Source organism: Eptesicus fuscus, chromosome 20, assembly GCF_027574615.1.
Source record: "Eptesicus fuscus isolate TK198812 chromosome 20, DD_ASM_mEF_20220401, whole genome shotgun sequence".
In the NCBI taxonomy this organism is placed as follows: Eukaryota; Metazoa; Chordata; class Mammalia; order Chiroptera; family Vespertilionidae; genus Eptesicus; species Eptesicus fuscus.
This window is the reverse complement of record NC_072492.1, coordinates 20384445-20402838: the sequence shown is the minus strand read 5'-3', so window position 1 is coordinate 20402838 and position 18394 is coordinate 20384445. Positions and strand designations below refer to the sequence as shown.

The following is an 18394-nucleotide window of genomic DNA, read 5'->3' as shown; positions in this document are numbered from 1 at the left end:
CAGGCCTCTAAAGATAACAAGATATTATTTCACAAACGTCTAATTGGTAAAAAAAAAAAAAAAAAAAATGAAATCTGCTAATGCCAAACATTGGTGAGAATGTGTATAAAGAGGTACTCTCATACAGTGCTGGTCAAAGTGTGGATTAGCATGTACACTTTGAAAAGCAATGTGATGGTATCTAGTAAAGTTGAGACTTTGTATACCCCAGAATGCTGCAATTATACATCTAGGTAATATACAAGGACACAAGTATGGAATTCTCTATTACATCACTATTTAAAACAGTGAAAAACAGGAAACAAACATAAGTATCCATCAATTAGGAAATACAAAAAATAAATTGACATAGTCAGTTCAATGAAATATTAACATAAGCTAAATAAGACATTATCAAATAGAATATTGTGTGAAGAGACTATATTCAATATTCTAATATATAAAAAGCCAGGGGCTGTCATGACCGAAACATCCGGACAGACAACCAAACAGCAGGCTGTGTGAGGCGACCAGGTCAGCAGGGGTGTTAGTGAGGGATGACCAAACAACTGAACAGCAGGTTGCATGGGGCGACCAGGCTGGCAGGGGAATTGGGGGCGACCAGGCCAGCAGGGGGGCAGTAACAGGCGACCAGGCCGGTGGGGGGGGCAATTGGGGGCTACCAGGCCAGCAGGGGGAGGGGCAGTTAGGGGCAACCAGGTCAGCATGGGGGGGCACTTGGGGAAGACCAGGTGGCAGGCAGAGGCAGTTAGGTGTGATTAGGCTGGCAGGGGTGCAGTTAGAGGCAATCAGCCAGGCAGGCAGGTGAGTAGTTAGGATCCAGTTTTCCTGGATTGTGAGAGGAATGTCCAACTGGCAATTGTTCCCGGATTGGAGAGGGTGCAGGCTGGGCTGAGGAGACTGCCCCCCACCCCCCGCACGAATTTTGTGCACTGGGCCTCTAGTATTTCTATAAAATTTGAAAACACACTTAACTGTATTTTTATATCTATGACATATGTACCTATTGTTTCTTTATTTTGTCAGTTATACAGAAAGAAGAAATATCTTTTTTCCCCAAGAAATAAAATATAAAGATCTGAAGTAATACAGCAAAATGAGTGTTAAAACTAAGTGGTAGACATGGATCTCTATTGTAGTATGTTCTATACTTCTTTTGTATGCTGCTCTTCAGATGCCAATACTCACTGATCTTCTAGTAAATTTAAACTTTTGTCTCAAAGCACATTACGTGTGATAGTTTGCAAACCACAAAACCCAAAAGGCTAATTTGTTGTTTCTTAGCTTAACATTTTTAAAAAAAAAACCTCTGGAGCTTGTTGATCATTTAAGATGACTTACCCTTTGCCTAGATAATTTTAGAAAGTGTCTACATTTCTATATTTCTTTTTCCAAACCATAATTCTAATTCTAAGATGATGCAAAGTAAAAAGCATTATTCATGACCAATAATTTTAATAATATAAATTTAAATATACCATAGACTTAAACAGAATTTTCAATATGTCCATGAATGGGAAATCTTACCTGTTGCTGGAAAGATACTGGCCAATTTTCTCTTGATTGTTCCAGAGTAGACGATGTAAAGCAAGCACATTGCCATCACTGATGAAGGAAAGACTATGATTTACTGCATCACTTGTAGGGCAATCAGATGCTATATCAAGGAAAAACCTTCAAAAATACAAAATCATTAGAATTTTAAAAACCAGACACACTCATATCTATATTTGAATTAAATTTATATAAAGCAACTTTATGAAGTAAATGAGATTACAAATACTGAGGGCTTATTCACACGTGATTGTCATTACACGAGAAAAGAAGGGACAAGGAGAAATTTGGTTTTCTATTTCTGATAGCTGGCTACAGATTCACAGTAGGCTCTGAAGTCAGACGAAAACAAAGTTTAGATGGATGAGGCCTTGGAGGGAATCCAGTAAGTTACAGATAAGGAAATGGAGGCCCAGACAAGACAAAGACCTCTCCTAAATCGTATCACCTGTTAGGCCACAGCCAGGCTCAGAGCCTTGGCTCTCTTACTTTTTTATGAACAATCTGCTAGCTAGACTATGAATCCTGGGCTGACCTTCACTTTTCCCCCAATATGGTTTGCAGTCAAACAATATACCTTTTAAACTCCAATTAGAAAAAAGTTGGTATAAAGTATAATGGAAAAACTGAAATAGAGTTGCACAGTCAAGCTTAAACTGTGTGTCACATCAACTAGAGTCACATTGCAGGAAAGGTATTATAAAGCCTTTCTCATAAACTATCTCATTTGTTTCTCTAAAATCAACTCAGACAGGCAAATAAAATATAATCCCTAGTTTACAGATAAAACAACTCAGAAATAAATAGAAAGCAACTATTTAGTTATGGAGACCTAAAAGACTTCAAGTTTTCTAAAATCATAAAAGTTTAACAGTTTTCCAGTTACTCATGAACAAAATTATATACATCTGCATTATTTGGTTGAAAGAGTAACGTTTTAGTTCAGATCCACTTCCAAGTTGAAGTATCAAAAATATTCTAACATAAAAAAAATTGTGACTTTAGTTATACATTATCTATATAAACCATTTTGGTTTCAGGTTTGTTTGTTTTTTTCCTAAAAGGAATCGTTTCCTTCTTCCTCTGCTCCATAATGTAGTATCCTTAAATCTTTTATTTTAGTAATATGTCAAAAAATCCCTTCAAGTTTTAAAATATGGAAATCACTTCCAAATTATAAAGAATATGGATTTGCCAAAACCGGTTTGGCTCAGTGGATAGAGCGTCGGCCTGCAGACTGAAGGGTCCCGGGTTCGATTCCGGTCAAGGGCATGTACATTGGTTGTGGGCACATCCCCAGTAGGGGATGTGCAGGAGGCAGCTGATCGATGTTTCTCTCTCATCAATGTTTCTAACTCTCTATCCCTCTCTCTTCTTCTCTGTAAAAAAATCAATAAAATATAAAAAAAAAAAAAAAAAAAAAAAAAAGAATATGGATTTACTTCATCATTGTCTTTTATGGCAAAATAAGATTAACTATGTTCTATACCTAGAGAGGGAAAAGAAAAAACCTTACACAAGTATATGGACTGAAGTGAAACTGAAAGTATTTGATTCAAACAGAATCAACTAAGGAGCAGGCTGCTTACCTTCGTGCTGCATCAAAGTTGCTTTTCACAAAATCATTAAAAGGCCGCATATGCTCTTCTTTTGTGAAGAGAACATGATTGGCAATACTCTGAAGTATCTAAACAATGAAACAAGATAATGAAGAGGATTATTTATTGTATGAAGTCTACACATTTGTATGTTCATTAAAAAAACATGAATTTTGTCATCGATATAATTTCTACTGGTGGTTAAAATCAATTATTCCTCATTCTATAAATACTAGTTGTTGTTTCTATTCTTTCCCAAATTATTATATATGCATGCAAATATTTACATACATAAAAATGAATATTAAACATTTTAATGTATTTTTAAAAAATCATACAGTACACATTTTGGTCTCCATTTCAGAATTTCCAGTATGACTATGTGGAAGACTATCTTAAGAAGACATTTTCTAAAATATTTTCTCTTGATAATAATACCCAGGAACCAGTCTAATGAATTCCTTTGTAATATAGACAAAACTAAAACAAAAGCACGTATGTGAAAACTATAGGGCGTTTGGAACATAAACTCAAGAGGAAGCACAGTGAATATGAAACTCTAAAATTTTAGTTGAAAGAGAAATTTAAAACAGATTATCAAAGTAATTCTTCACCTTTGACATTAACTTCAAGCCCCTTTCGATTCTAGGTGGTGGCTTTTTATCTAAAATGCCTGCTTCATATGGTGAGACAATGGCAGGATTGATAAATCTGAGGAACATGGCACTTCCTACTGCACCGATGCTGTTCTGAGGGAAACGTTGGCTAACCACCTAAAAACAAGGAGTTGAGAATTGAATACGTGGTTTGAATTAAAACAAGGAAATGGGAAGAAAGAACTCAAAGGTCAAACTTTAAACAAAAGCTCTGATTTCCTTATGAACAACACATTTCTATTTTTTCCTATTCCCAAAACATCAGTAAATAAAGCTCATCCTTAATTCTTGCCTTCATTTTAAAACATAAGAAAGATATCTAAGAAAAAAGAAAAATCTCATAAGTGAGTTGTGTAGAAGAGACCTGAAAAAAAGGCCTTAATTTTTTTAAAAATGCAGGTTTGAAGAGTAACAAAAGCAGACCAAATTTCCATCAAGATTAATAAGACATGAGAGTATGGTCAACTTGTAAGACATGGCTAAGTTTTCAACAGCACACCCCTTAAACATCTAATACCTAATAGTAAATACTTACGTTTTGTTGTGTACCAGGTATAATTAAATTTCTTGAGCAAAATGCTTTCCATGTACAAAACAAAACTTAATTTTCTTAGATTCCTATCGAGAGAAAAAACTTACTTACAAGTAACATTATTGCCAGTTCCTTTCTTCATCAGAATGCTTTATAATATAAGGACCTATCTATTATTTAAACCATGGAAGAATGGGAATTCTTAGGACATAAAAGAAAAAAGGATCCCACCAGCAGAAGAGAGAACCTTTACGTGTACCTCAATTTATAATTCTGTCAAATATATACATAAAAAAGTTAAGGGTTCAAGAAATGGTTGCCCATACTGGAAAGCAATGTGAGCCCAATATTTTAAATGAATTTATTTTCTTTTTATAACCATTCTACTTCGAAGGTAAAGTAATAGATTTGGAAAGTTTATGAAACTGGCTCAGCTCTAATAATTGAAATATAAATTTCAATTATTTTGAAATTTACATTTTTTACAGATACAACTTTTCATGCTTAGTATGGCTGGCTGTCTGCTGCTTAACGCAAAGCCACTATAATGGCAAAGCCACATCACTCCATTCAGCATTCTGGGATTCCAGGGACGAAGCTGCATTTCAAAGGATACTGGGGGAAATGAGAAAGGGGATTTATGTGCAGAATCTTACATAACTCTGATTGTCTTCACAATGCCTCAATGAAGTAAGACATCGTCTCATGAATTCACATGGCTCACTGAATCCAGATTAACTCTGGAAAGAATAAGGATGATTTCATTTCATTCTATTCCCTTTAGTGCTTCGGTGGTATACATTTTAAATGTGTTTTTATTCACTGCCTAAAATCTCAAAATACTCTTCTATCATATCTAATCAGGAATTACTAAAAATAAAAAATGATATTTTAAGCCAAAGAAAATCTTTGTTAAGAGGTGAGAACAGAGGTGGGTTATAAGGAATTCTCTCCTTCATTTATGCTATGCAGCTTAGAAAGCTTTTCTTGTGTTATAGTAGTTGGTGACACTACATGAAGAACCTTACACTTAAATAAGGGGAAACTGGTGAAAGCAGCTAAATATAACAGCCTTAGTTGAATGGCTTCCAAACTGAAATACTGTGTTAAGAGTTATTTTTAGCTGAAATACAGTTTTAGAAGTAGAAGTAAGAAGAATATTCAAGTGCTTTCACATTCTAGTACAGTGTTTAACCATTGGAAGAATAGGAACAGAAAAATATGAACATATACCTACACACAGACAAAATTCTTCATACAGTTTCAGAATATTTACAGACCACCACTGCTACTGAGAGGTTCTTTTAGAACACCCCCCAAAAAAATTAATTTTAAAACAGAAGAAACATGTCAACAAACCTACAAAATTTTAAAGCCTTTAAGGAGTGAGTTAGCAAGAAGAGGATTAAAAATTGTTTTATATTCAACTTCAAATAGGTTGTTGTAGTTTTTAAATCAGTGTATATTAAGTTTAATCCATTAAAATCAGTCCTGAAATGGTTTTTAAAAGCCAAAAGATATAGTTTGGTTTCCAGAGAATCAGTTAATTTATAAAATACTAACCTGCTATGAAAGTGTCTTAAAAAAATCAGTAACTTACATGCACATCAAGAGTTCTTTTTAAATACATTTTGAAATTAGCTATTTACTGGTTTTCTCTAGGAGAAAAAAATTTAACATATGACTCACATTTAGACCTGATTTATACTTAACACTACTCAGTCTCAGAACTTAATGAAAATGTGAGTAAATTACTTCCCAAAAGAAGAATATACAAAAGTACTATACATTCACTATCTTCCACATCTCCAAAATAATTCATTTCAAAACTCAAAGAATCCACACATCAGAAACACACATTATTTCATGTATCATCTAATTATGTATCTCACTGATGATAGTATCACTATATTTTAAAGCTAAAACCTGATAAAATATAATCAATATCAATACATATTTCTTTCTTTTACCACTAATTAACACCAATGTAGTTTTACCTCATAATATACATATACTCATTTGTTTTCTTAATCTGTAAAAATCTAATTTGGATCCAAAAGACTTTCTGCATAAAGGTCAAAGTTGGGCCAGCCTGTATGCTGGAACCAGTTATCAGTCACATGTCAACTTTATCCCCCGTAGTGAAAACTGAACTACATGTTACAAATAAATGCAATCATAAACTATACATTAGCAAGAAGAATGCTATCACTACATACTTAATTACCTGAGTTAGGGAGGCAATTAACTTCTCAATTATACATTATATATTTGAGTATAATAAACAGAATTACCTATAACACGATTATACAGCTACATTGCAGAAACCAGAATCTTCTCTATATATTTTACATATTCCCATCCATGATACACATACCACAAAAGAAAGCTTGCTTTTAAAAGATCATTAGATTCTGTTAAGCCATAACTCCATAAGTCAGCATTTTAAATTTATATTGACTATACTGTCTTCATACTTGGGAACATGTGCTAAAATATCTCAAATTACCAATTATATTCCCTTTGTTTCCATGAGGACCTCATATCACCTGTCCTGAGAAACACATTCCAAAATTGGTGTCACTCAAACACTTAAATTAAAAAATCTGAAAATAACACTAGTAGAAAAAAAATCACATTTCAAAAAACAATTTTAGACAAATCTTAATAAGTAGAGCAATGTTAGGAAGGCTAGAAAACATGCTCTAGATAGAAACACAGAAAGCCTGAATTTTAATTTATGTGATACACTACACAATGGCATTAGTAAAACACTGAACAAGAGTGTTAGAAACAGTAAATTAATTTCAACAGTGATGGTGTATATTATGTTAAACCCATGTATACTGAGAATTAGAAGGCGGAAGCATTAGAAAGAAATGTTTTTATTAAGCAAGATGGACATCCAACCCAATTCATTTGCTCACAGCTGATCAAATTTACTTAACATAAAGTGAATACTAAATGGATATGAAAGCATATGTTTCCAAATTTTATTTTAGTTCTGAATTTAAAACAGAAACTTATTATTATATGGAAAGCTTAGACACAGAATGAAAGATGAAACCAGATGTACGCTCTAAATCATACCTTTTTAAGCAACTACCTACATGACTCCTCAAGGTTTCCTTTACCTATTTTTCTAGAATTATTAGATTATATGTACAAAGATAGTGCCTGCTGGATAAGGATAAGTCATACTGACGGATAATGGCAAATTTAAAATGAATGCATGTTGTATTTTGGACAAATTTCACTCATGGGAAGAAAATAATCTTAACTACCCTAATTTTCTTACTTTTAAATTAGGCAAGTTCATAGTAGCAGGGAGTATATTCAGATTATGTTTGCAAAATGAGATATTTCTCTATAAATATAGACTCAATGAGTTTTCCTTAATTTCAAAAGTAGTATGTTCTCAGTTCCAATAGTTTAATAGTGATTTCCTCTAAGGTAAAAGTGTTTTTTAAGATTTTTATAATCTAAGCACAAATATCTAAATTCTGGCTGGGATGTTCTAGATAAAAATATCAAAAGTAAAAAATAAAATTTAGCAACTTTTAGATAAATTTAGAAAGTGATACTTGCCCTCCACATACTTCTATCAATTAAGAAATACTTTCATTTCTAGAAAAAGAAAGCACTCACATCACCTCAAATAAGAAGCAAGAATGAAGAGAGTCAGCATTTCCTAAGGCCTTGAAATTAAGTTTCTTTTGCATTCATTTACAATTTAAAAAAATAACAATAATAAAATTAAACCAGAGATGTAACAAATGCCCCAAAATGCCTTTGGGATAAATCAAACCAAAGGAACACAGAGAATGTTTCAATGTAACTTAATTCCAGGGTTAATTGAAATGAAAGCTATTTTGTGCCAGAATTAGTAGAATGATTTTACAGTGAAGGTCAAATAGGCTGAAGTGAAGATGTTCTTAACAAACAGCAAAAGATTTTGGTTTTGCTTTGAAAGAAACAGCTAATAAAAAGTTCTCCAAACTTACTGATTTTTTGTTTTCCTTTTTTTCTTTTACTGTAGCTTTATTCAGTAGGGAGTGGCAAGTTGCCTACAGAACAGAGATGAGCACAAACAAGTCACAGCACCAACTACATACAGCAACAAAAACAATGTTGGCTTGTACATAAAATTACACGATCAATGTAACACAAATGGAATCAACAAAAAATTAGAAATCAACTGAATTTAGAGGGATGAATTTTATTTCTGGATTTTAATTTTTAATACATTTTTAAGCCAAAGCACTAAATAAATAGCAAGAAATGTTGAGATAATCATATCTACTATTTCTGGCTATAAATCACAGAAAAGCTCTCCCCAAGTGGATTTGAGGATATTTATATTTACATTTCAGTTAATTCCTAGCTTTTGATAAATTTTATAGGAAATGTTGATTACAAATAGTTCACACATTAAAACATGTCTACATGATTTTTTTCTTGATATAGAATACTTCTCTGTGTATCCTTCAATTGACTTAAAGTTCTTTTTTCAATAGCTGGCATTTAATTTAAAGTCTACTTATTATAAATAAACGTTAAATGACTAAATATAATAGAAAAATTCACTTTAGAGATTCTGATTTTAAAAATCTCTTTTTAAGAAATATTACTCTTAAAATTTCATATTTTTCTGTTTCTAGGCTACTTCCTGAAATAGTTCTAACCAGAGAAGGTTAAAAGCTCTGCAACATCTGGGAGAAGAATGTTATCAGCTCAACTAGAAATAAGCATTAATTATTATTAAAGAGAAGAAACTGCAGAAAAAATTATAGAATAAAATTGTAAGCCTACTTAAAATTTTTTACATATTTGACCATTTATCAGAATGTCTTAAAAAATAAACCCAAAAGAAAAAAGCATCAAAACCCACAGAGATGTATTGGTTTAATCTCTCAAAGCTTCTTCTAGGTCAAAGAGTTATTTTTAAATTAAAATACTCCTGACTGGACTAGACCAGGCACAACAATTACTTTAAAAATATTCAAAAAACCAAATTAGAATTATGTAATCCACCATACATGGCCTTTTATTCTAAAAATTCTGTGCATTCAATACCATAACCCATAATAACTTAGGCTTAAAGTTAGTTTGACATTTGCTCCTCCATCTGTACATCTATCTATCCACCCAAATAGTTGTTGTGCATCTACATGCTAGGTACCATTCTAGGCATTGGGAGGCGGCAGTAAAATAGGAAGACACCGTCCTTTTCTTACGGAGATTTGGTACGTACAAACCTTAGCTTACCTACAAAGGCAACAGTAACTAAATATATCATAAAAAGTGCAGTTTTATATGCTTTTTAAAATTATGGTATGTAACTATCATTTATTGCGTTAAAATCTGTGTAAACTACTTCTGTTTGGAGAAGCAGATTTACTGAGAAAAGATAATACTTACTTAGAATTATAATATTTAGCTCTTTCTCAGAATGTTCTCACCATAATTGAAAAATATCTATTCTGGAAATTATTTTCTCATTATTCCAAAACTACCAGGAAGAAAAGTGTAAATAAATATACAAGAAAATGCTTTAATTATAAATCTACACTGTTCACAGTTATCTGGCTATTCTTATGTAACTTTAACCCAGTCCACTAAGCAAGAAAGTATATAAAATAAGAGATCTGATTAAAGCATGACTTGGAAAAGGCTTAACGATCAAAAATATGAACTCAAGTAAAAAGAGCGAAAGCTCAGAGAAGTTTATTAGCTAGCAATAATTCTCACTTAGCTTTCAAAATTTCCCCAGTAGGTCCAAAAGCAGGAACCACGTTTATTAGAGGAAAAAAAACAACAACAAAAAACAATCGACTACTATTCCTCCCAACAGACCATAAAAGTACAAAGATACCATTATGTTACTGCCAAAGTCAAAAGGGCAGGAAAAAGCCAAAAGAGGGAAGACGAATAAAAGTAAAAGAGCAAACTAAGGGGAAAACTACATTTGGAAGGAGATTCAATGGAAGAATATCTTAAGATCAAAGCTTTTATTGCTATCTTTATTTTTAACTAGTAAATGTAAATTGTCTGTTACCAGTCACTTAAAAAACTTATTTATAAATAACATAGTATACCTTTGCTCCATAGCACTCTATATTCCTACAAGTTTACCCAATACTTCAAAAAATTCACTGACACAACATTTAAGTAGTATTCTTAAAGAGAATAATTGTATGTGCAATTTTAATATGGTAATTCAGGTCTATTATAACACAGGGTATTTTATTATGGACTGCTTTAAAAAACACAACACATAGTGTTTAATAAGCCACCAATTATCACCTGCCTCTATTTTCTGAATTATTTTCACTATTATCCTTCCTTGCTAACTATGAAAGCTACCTAGAATTTTGCTTACTTGGGTGGGAGGAATCAGGGAATTTATTCCTCCATTAAATATTTCCTAAGCACTTACTAAGTGCTGAGCCCTGTTCCTTTCACCTTATCAGAAGCACGGTCTTAAATCAGACTCCAAGTTTGCTGATGATACAAAAAGCATGTTTTCTTTTTGGATGACGACTACATGAAGAATGTGCACTGAAATCGACTAGAACATGTAATCAGATAGGTAGTCAATACTCTTAACTAGCAAAAGTCAAAGTCACTGCAACTTTAGAAATTCATTTGCTCTCTGAGAAGAGTTACTACTTGGCCAACAAGAAGTTGACCCGTACTGTTTTTTATATGTGTTCACTATGTCTGACCTGTTTTTCAAACAGAATTACTGAATTAGATTTAAAGTGAAATCTGAATAATGACCAAACTTGAGAAGCTATTATTCACTGTGCTAAGCTGTATTCATGTTATAACTAAACCACCCTCTATTTTGATTTAACTATCTGAAAAAATTATGTGGAGTTCTCCTAAGCTTCCTTGAGCTATTTTGAAAAGGCAGAAAAAGTCACGATAAGTTGAGAGTTTTAATGCTAAGTATGCTTTACCATGTATGATAATAAAAGTGTAACATGCAAATCGACAGAATGACTGAACAGTAGACCGACCATTTGGATGACCTTCCGGACGACCACACTATGACACACACTGGTGCGAGGGGCAATTGATAGGGGTGGGGGCTCCACAATCACAGAGCCCTGGCCAGGTGGGCGGGGCCTCCCTCTGCTGGGCGATTGATCACGGAGCTCTATGATTGACCACCCTGCAGACGGAGGCCCAGGCCACCTGGCCGGCCGGCAGCCACAGAGGAAGGCCCAAGCCACCGGCCAGTGATGCTGTGGCAGTATGCAGGGCCAGCCAGCGATCGCCCCACAGAGGGAGGGCCCAGGTCAGCCAAATGATCCCACCCCACGCCTGTTGCCCGCAGAGGGAGGCAACTGGTGGCAGTGGAGAGGGGCAGTGCTGCACAGATGGCAAACAGTGGCAGGGGTAGGGCTAGCTGCCGACAGCCAGGCGAAGGAAAGCCCCGATAGGCCCTGATCACTGGCCAGGCCTAGGGACCCTAGCCAAGGGGTCCCGGATTGCGAGAGAGTGCAGGCCAGGCTGAGGGACAACCCCCGTCCCGCCGCCATGCATGAATTTCATGCACCGAGCAATATCTATAATAATAAAAGTGTAATATGCTAATTAGACTGGATGTCCTCCTAGACGACCTTCCAGACAAAGCTGGGGCTGCTGGAGGGAAGCCCGGGTCCCAGGTGCCTGCTGGCGGCCGGAGGGAAGTCCAGGTTCTGGGTGCCAGAGGGAAGCCGATGCCAGCAGCCAGAGGAAGGAAGGCCTACTCTTGCACAAATTTCGTACATCGGGCCTCTAGTATTTTAAGAGTAGCATTCTAATAAAATAAACAAATTGCTCTATCCTGGGAAAACCTGCCACAAACATATTATACGCCCCTCTCCAGTATTATTGAGAAATAACTGTATAAGTTTAAGGCATACAGCATAATGGTTTGATTTAGGTTCAACTAACATCCATCTTTTCATACAGATATAATAGAAAGAAGAAAGGAAAAAAATTTCTCCTTGGGATGAGAACTCTTAGGATTTACTCTTAAAACTCTCCTATATATCATACAGCAGTATTATCTTAGTCATCATGTTGTGTCTTATATCCCTAGTACTTATTTATCTTATAACTAAACATTTGTACCTTTTGACCACCTGATTCCAATTCCCCCTCATAAGTCTGATCTCTTTATCAGTGTTTGTTTTTTTAGATTCCACATATAAGTGAGATCATACAGTATCTGTCTTTTCTGTCTGACTTATTTCACTTAGCATAATGCCTTCAAGGGCCATCCATGTTATCACAAATGGTAGGATTTCCTCATTTTTTATTGTTGATAATATTCCATTATATATATATGAATGGATGAAGAAGTTGTTATTTATAAATAACAACTTCTTCATCCATTCATCCACTAATGAACATTAGGTTGTTTCCATTTCTTGGCTATTGCAAATAACTGCTATAAACATGGGGGTGCAGATATCTTTTCAATTTAATGTTTTTGTTTCCTTTCGATAGATTCCCAGAAGTGGAACTGCTGGATACGGTAGTTCTATTTTCACTTTTTTTTAGGATCCTCCAATACTATTTTCCATAGTGGCTGCACCAATTTATAATCCCACTAAAAGGGCAAAAGGATTTCTTTGTCTCCAAATCCACCAGTGTTTGTTAATCTCAACTTTTTGATGATGACCATTCTTTATTTTTTTTAAACATATTTTTATTAATTTCAGAGAGGAGGGAGAGGGAAAGGGAAAGAGAGAATCATTGCTCGGCTAATGAGGATCATTGCTCGGCTGCCTCCTGCACACCCCCTACTGGGGATCGAGCCCACAAATGGGCATGTGCCCTTAAAACCAGAAACGAACCCGAGACCCTTCAGTCCAACACTCTCCACTGAGCCAAACCGGCTAGGGCGATGATGACCATTCTAACAGGTGTGAGGTGATATCTCACTGTGGTTTTCATTTGCATTTCCCTAATGACTAGTTATGTTGAGCATCTTTTCAAGTACCTGTTGTCCTTTCATATACCTCTTGGAGAAATGTCTATTCAGGTCTTTTGCCCATTTTTTAATTAGGTTGTTTGTTTTGTTATTGAGTTGTATGAGATCTTTATATATTTTTAATATAAACCCCTCATCAGATATAGGATTTGCAAATATTTTTTCCCATTCCCTAGGTTGTCTTTTCCCTTTGTTGATGGCTTCTTTTGCTGTGCAAAAGCTTTTTAGTACAATACAATTGCACTTGTTTAGTTTTTTATTTTTTTAATATATTTTATTGATTTTTTACAAAGAGGAAGAGAGAGGGATAGAGAGTTAGAAACATCAATCAGCTGCCTCTTGCACACCCCCTACTGGGGATGTGCCCGCAACCAAGGTACATGCCCTTGACCGGAATCGAACCTGGGACCCTTGAGTCCGCAGGCCGACGCTCTATCCACTGAGCCAAACCGGTTTCGGCGCACTTGTTTAGTTTTTATGTTGTTGCTTGTGTTTTAGATTTCATATCTAAAAAATCATTACCAAGATCTAGGTTAAAAACCTTTATTCCATACCTTTCATGCCATACCTTTAGGTCTTTAATCCATTTTGAGTTAATTTCTGTGAGAGGTGTAAACTATGGGCCCAGTTTCATTCTCTTACATATAAAATATCCAATTACCCCAGCACCATTTATTAAAGACTGTCTTTTCTCCGTTGAGTATTCTTAGCTCCCTTGTCAAATATTAGTTGACTGGATATGCTTAGGCTTATTAAAATCAGGAAGTGTGATGCCTCCTGCTTTGTTCTTATTTCTCAAGATTTCTTTGGCTGTGTGGGGTCTTCTATGGTTCCACATACATTTTAGGAGTGTTTTTTATACTTCTGTAAAAAATGCCCTTGGAATCTTAAAAGGGATTACAGTGAATCTATATGTGGCCTTTGATAGTATTGATGTTTTAACCATATTAATTCTTCCAATCCATGAACACTGGATACCTGCCATTTATTTGTGTCTTCTTTGATTTCTTTCATCAATGTCTTAGAGTTTTCAGCATGAAGATCTTTCATTTTCTTCATTAAATTTCTAAGTATTTTATTGTTTGTGATGCTATTGTAAATAAAATAGATTTATTTTTCAGAAAATTCATTTTTAATGTACAGAAACATTACTGATTTTTGTATATTAATTTTGTATCAGGCAACTCTATTCAACTCATTAACTAGATCTAACAATTTTGTTGTTGCCTTTAGGATATTCTATATATAAAATCATGTCATCTGCAAATAGAGATAATTTTATGCCTTCCTTTTCCATTCTGATACCTTTTATTTCTATTTCTTTTTTTTTGTTTTGTTAATCCTCAGCTGAGGATACTTTTTCCATTGCTTTTCAGAGAGAGTGGAAGGGAGGGAAAGGGGGGAGGGGAAGGAGAAAGGGAGAGAGAGAGAGAGATCAATGTGAGAGAAACACATTGATTGGCTGCCTCCTGCACGTGCCCCGACGGACAGGGTGGAGGGGAGATCGAACCCACAACCCAGGTATGTGCCCAGTGCACAGTCCAATGCTCCAACAATTGAGACACACGGGCCAGGGCTTATTTTTCTTATTCAATTGCTCTAGCTAGAACTTCTAGTACTGTGTTGAACAGGAGTGGTGAGTGGGCACCCTTTTCTTGTTCCTGATCTTAGAAGGAAAGCTTTCAACCTTTCAGCATTAAGTATGATGTTAGCTACGGGCTTGTCCTATATGACCTTTATTATGTTGAGATATGTTCCTCTATGCCTAATTTTTAAGAGGTTTTATCATGAATAATGGTTGAATTTTGTCAAATGCTTTTTCTGCAGCTAATGAGATGACCATATGATTCTCTTCTTAAAAAATGTAATGTATCGCCCTAGCTGTTTTGACTCAGTGGATAGAGCATTGGCCTGCAGACTGAAGGGTCCCAGGTTCAATTCTGACCTAGGGTACATGCCCAGTTTCAGGATTGATCCCCAATAGGGGGCGTGCAGGAGGCAGCCGATTCTCTCTCATCGTTGATGTTTCTAACTCTCTCTCTCTCTCCCTTCCTCTGTGAAATCAATAAAGATATATTTTTTAAAATGTGAAGTATCACACTGATTTACATATGTTGAACCATCCTAGCATCCCAAGAACACACTCAACTTCCTTTTAATGTGCTGCTGAATTCTGTTTGCTAGAATTTTATTGAGAATGTTTGCATATATATTCAGTTTCTGGGTGTTCTTGTTTGATTGTTGTTATTTTTTTAAATATATCTTTATTGATTTCAGAGAGAAAGGGAGAGGAAGAGAGAGAGAGAGAAACATCAATGCTGAGAGGGAATCATTGATTGGCTGCCTCCTGCACACTGGACCAAGCCCGCAACCAACGTATGTGCCCTTGACAGGAATCAAACCTGGGACCCTTTGGTCCGAAGGCCAACACTCTACCCATTGAGCCAAACCGGCTAGGACTGTTCTTGTTTTTTGTTTTTTTTCTCCAGGATAATGCTGGCTTTGTAAAATAAGTTTGGGAATATTGCCTCCTCTTAAATGTTTGGAAAGAGTTTTAGAAGGATTGGTGTTAATTCTTTAAGTGTTGGATAAAATTCACCAGTGAAGCCATCTGATCCTGGGCATTTCTTCATGAGAGATTTTTGATTACTGATTCAATCTCCTCCCTAGTAATTGGTTTATTTAGATTTTCTATTTCTTCTTGATTCAGTCTTTATTTCAGCTTAAACAGCAAATATTCCTCACAGTTCTAGAGGCTAGAAAGTCTAAAATGAAGGCACATGCTGATTCAATATCTGATGAGAACCCTGGTTCATAGACAGGCATCTTCCCGCTGTGTCCTCATATGATGGAAGGGGCAAGGGAGATTTCTGGGGTCTTTCTTATAAAAGCACTAATCTCATTCATGAGGGTTCCACCCTAATGACCTAAGCATCTCCCAAAGGCCCCATTTCTAGTTCCTAAAGGTATAGAGTTAGGTTGTTTATTTGGGATCTTTCTTGCTTTTTTAATGAAGGTATTTATTGCTATGCATTTCTCTCTTAGAACTGCTTTTGCTGCAACCCACAAGTTTTGTTATGTTGTGTTTCTGTTTTCATTTATCTCAAGAAACTTTATTTCCCCTTTAATTTCTTCTTTGATCTACTGATTGTTCAGGAGAGTGTTAATTTCTATGTGTTCATAAATTTTCCAGTTTTCCTCTTATTTATTTATTTCTAGTTTCATGTCATTGTGGTCAAGAGAGATACTTGCTCAGTATGATTTCAATCTTGAATTTGCTAAAACTTGTTTAGTGGCCTAACATATAATCTATCCTAGAAAATATTCTATGTGTCTTTGAGAAGAATGTGTATTGTGCTGTTGTTGGACAGAATGTTCTATATATATCTGTGAGGTCTGCTGTTTCCTTATTGATTCTATAGATGATTTATCCATTGTTGAGAGTGGGATAAATTACCCAACTATTATTGTTTTACTGTTTATGTCTCCATTTAGCTCTGTTAATTTTTGCTTTATATATTTAGGTGCTCCAATGTTAGGCACATAAATATACAATTACTATATCTTCTTGATGTATTGAACCTTTTACCATTACATAATGACCTTCTTTGGCTCTTTTTACTATTTTTGGCTTAAACTCTATTTTTGTCTGACATAAATAAAGCCTGAAAATGGTAATTTCGGTGATCTTGCTAATGTCTCTAAGCAACTAAAGCTCTACGCTAAAAAACAAATGGATGAGGATGACTCTTAACACATTAAGCGCCCAGTCAGTCACCGGTGACTGACACTGTACTTTCTGTCTGGAAGACAAAACAGGCTGGGCGCTTAACCTGTTAAAAGAAAGACACAAGGCATAGGATTTGGCCCTTGTCGGATAGCTCAGTTGGTTGGAGCAGCAATCGCCAACCGGTGGTCTGCGGATCACTGGTGGTCCGTGAGGCCCGAAAGGTTGGCGATCGCTGGTTTAAGGAAACCTCTGAAGCAGCAGTCTGCGAGGTCCGAAAGGTTGGCGACCGCTGGGTTGGAGTGTCGTCTGTACACCAAAAGGATGCAGGTTTGATTCTGGTCAGGGAACATATCTAGGTTGTGGGTTTGACCCCCAAACAGGGCAAGTGAGGGAGGCAACCGATCAATGTTTCTCTCTCACATCAATGTTTCATACTCTCTCCCCGTTCCTCTCTCTCTAAAATCAATAAAAGCATATCTGCGGTTGAGGATTAAAGGAGAAAGGCATGGGTTTTGGTAAAAGCATAAATTCTTTCTCCAGGAGTTCCTAACTCTACACCTATTAATGTTTCTTCCAGAATCACAGTTTAAACAGGCTAAGTGGATTTTCATTAATCTCCTTTGGAATGAATGCATATGCAATTCAAAAACAAAGTGGAAACCATAAAAGAATAAAGACCTAATTTCCTCAACAAGTAGGAATGACTATGGACATCTGAACTCAGAGGCAATTATTTATAGTGCTAGTGTTAAAAAATCTAATAATTTGATCTAAATGATGGTACAACATATTTTCTAAGTAGCATTTCACATAAAATAAACAGATCAGTCTTTCCTGGGAAAATGACACAAAAACATTTTATCTTTTTTTAAAATATAGTTTTATTATTGATTTCAGAGAGGAAGGGAGAGAGAGAGATAGAAACATCAATGTTGAGAGATAATCATTGATCGTCTGCCTCCTACACGCACCACACTGGGGATTCAAGCCTGCAAAGCGGGTATATGCCCTGACTGGGAATCGAACTGTGACCTCCTGGTTCATAGGTTGGTGCGCAAACATTGAGCCATGCCAGCCGGGCAAACATTATATCTTAATGAAGAAATCAAAATGATAGATCAAGCCTCACAATGCAAAAAGCAGGTAGTATACCTGTTTCATATGTTAAAGACTCTATGAGTAATATAGGCAAAAGATAGCAAACAAACAAAATTGCATAATATATCTCATTTCAACCACATTCACTATACCCAATAGACCTGGTGCATCTTAAACTTGCTCTCAATACAAAAAAAAAATTATTATTTTAAAGAATCTCCTTAAAATACTTAA

At 35.3% G+C, this 18394-nt stretch overlaps 1 protein-coding gene across 2 annotated transcripts in view; it reads right to left on the bottom strand.

Moving 5' to 3' along the window:
• Positions 1-18394, bottom strand: part of NF1 (neurofibromin 1) — a 237669-nt gene that overhangs the window by 97069 nt on the left and 122206 nt on the right. The window contains exons 31-34 of one of the 2 annotated variants that reach the window (XM_008147785.3): positions 8345-8407; positions 3767-3925; positions 3144-3241; positions 1528-1674 (exon numbers count right to left, since the gene is read on the bottom strand). In XM_008147785.3, the coding sequence (XP_008146007.1) occupies positions 1528-1674; positions 3144-3241; positions 3767-3925; positions 8345-8407 (467 nt within the window). The remainder of the gene's footprint in view (positions 1-1527; positions 1675-3143; positions 3242-3766; positions 3926-8344; positions 8408-18394) is intronic. The other variant, XM_008147786.3, reaches the window with a different exon arrangement.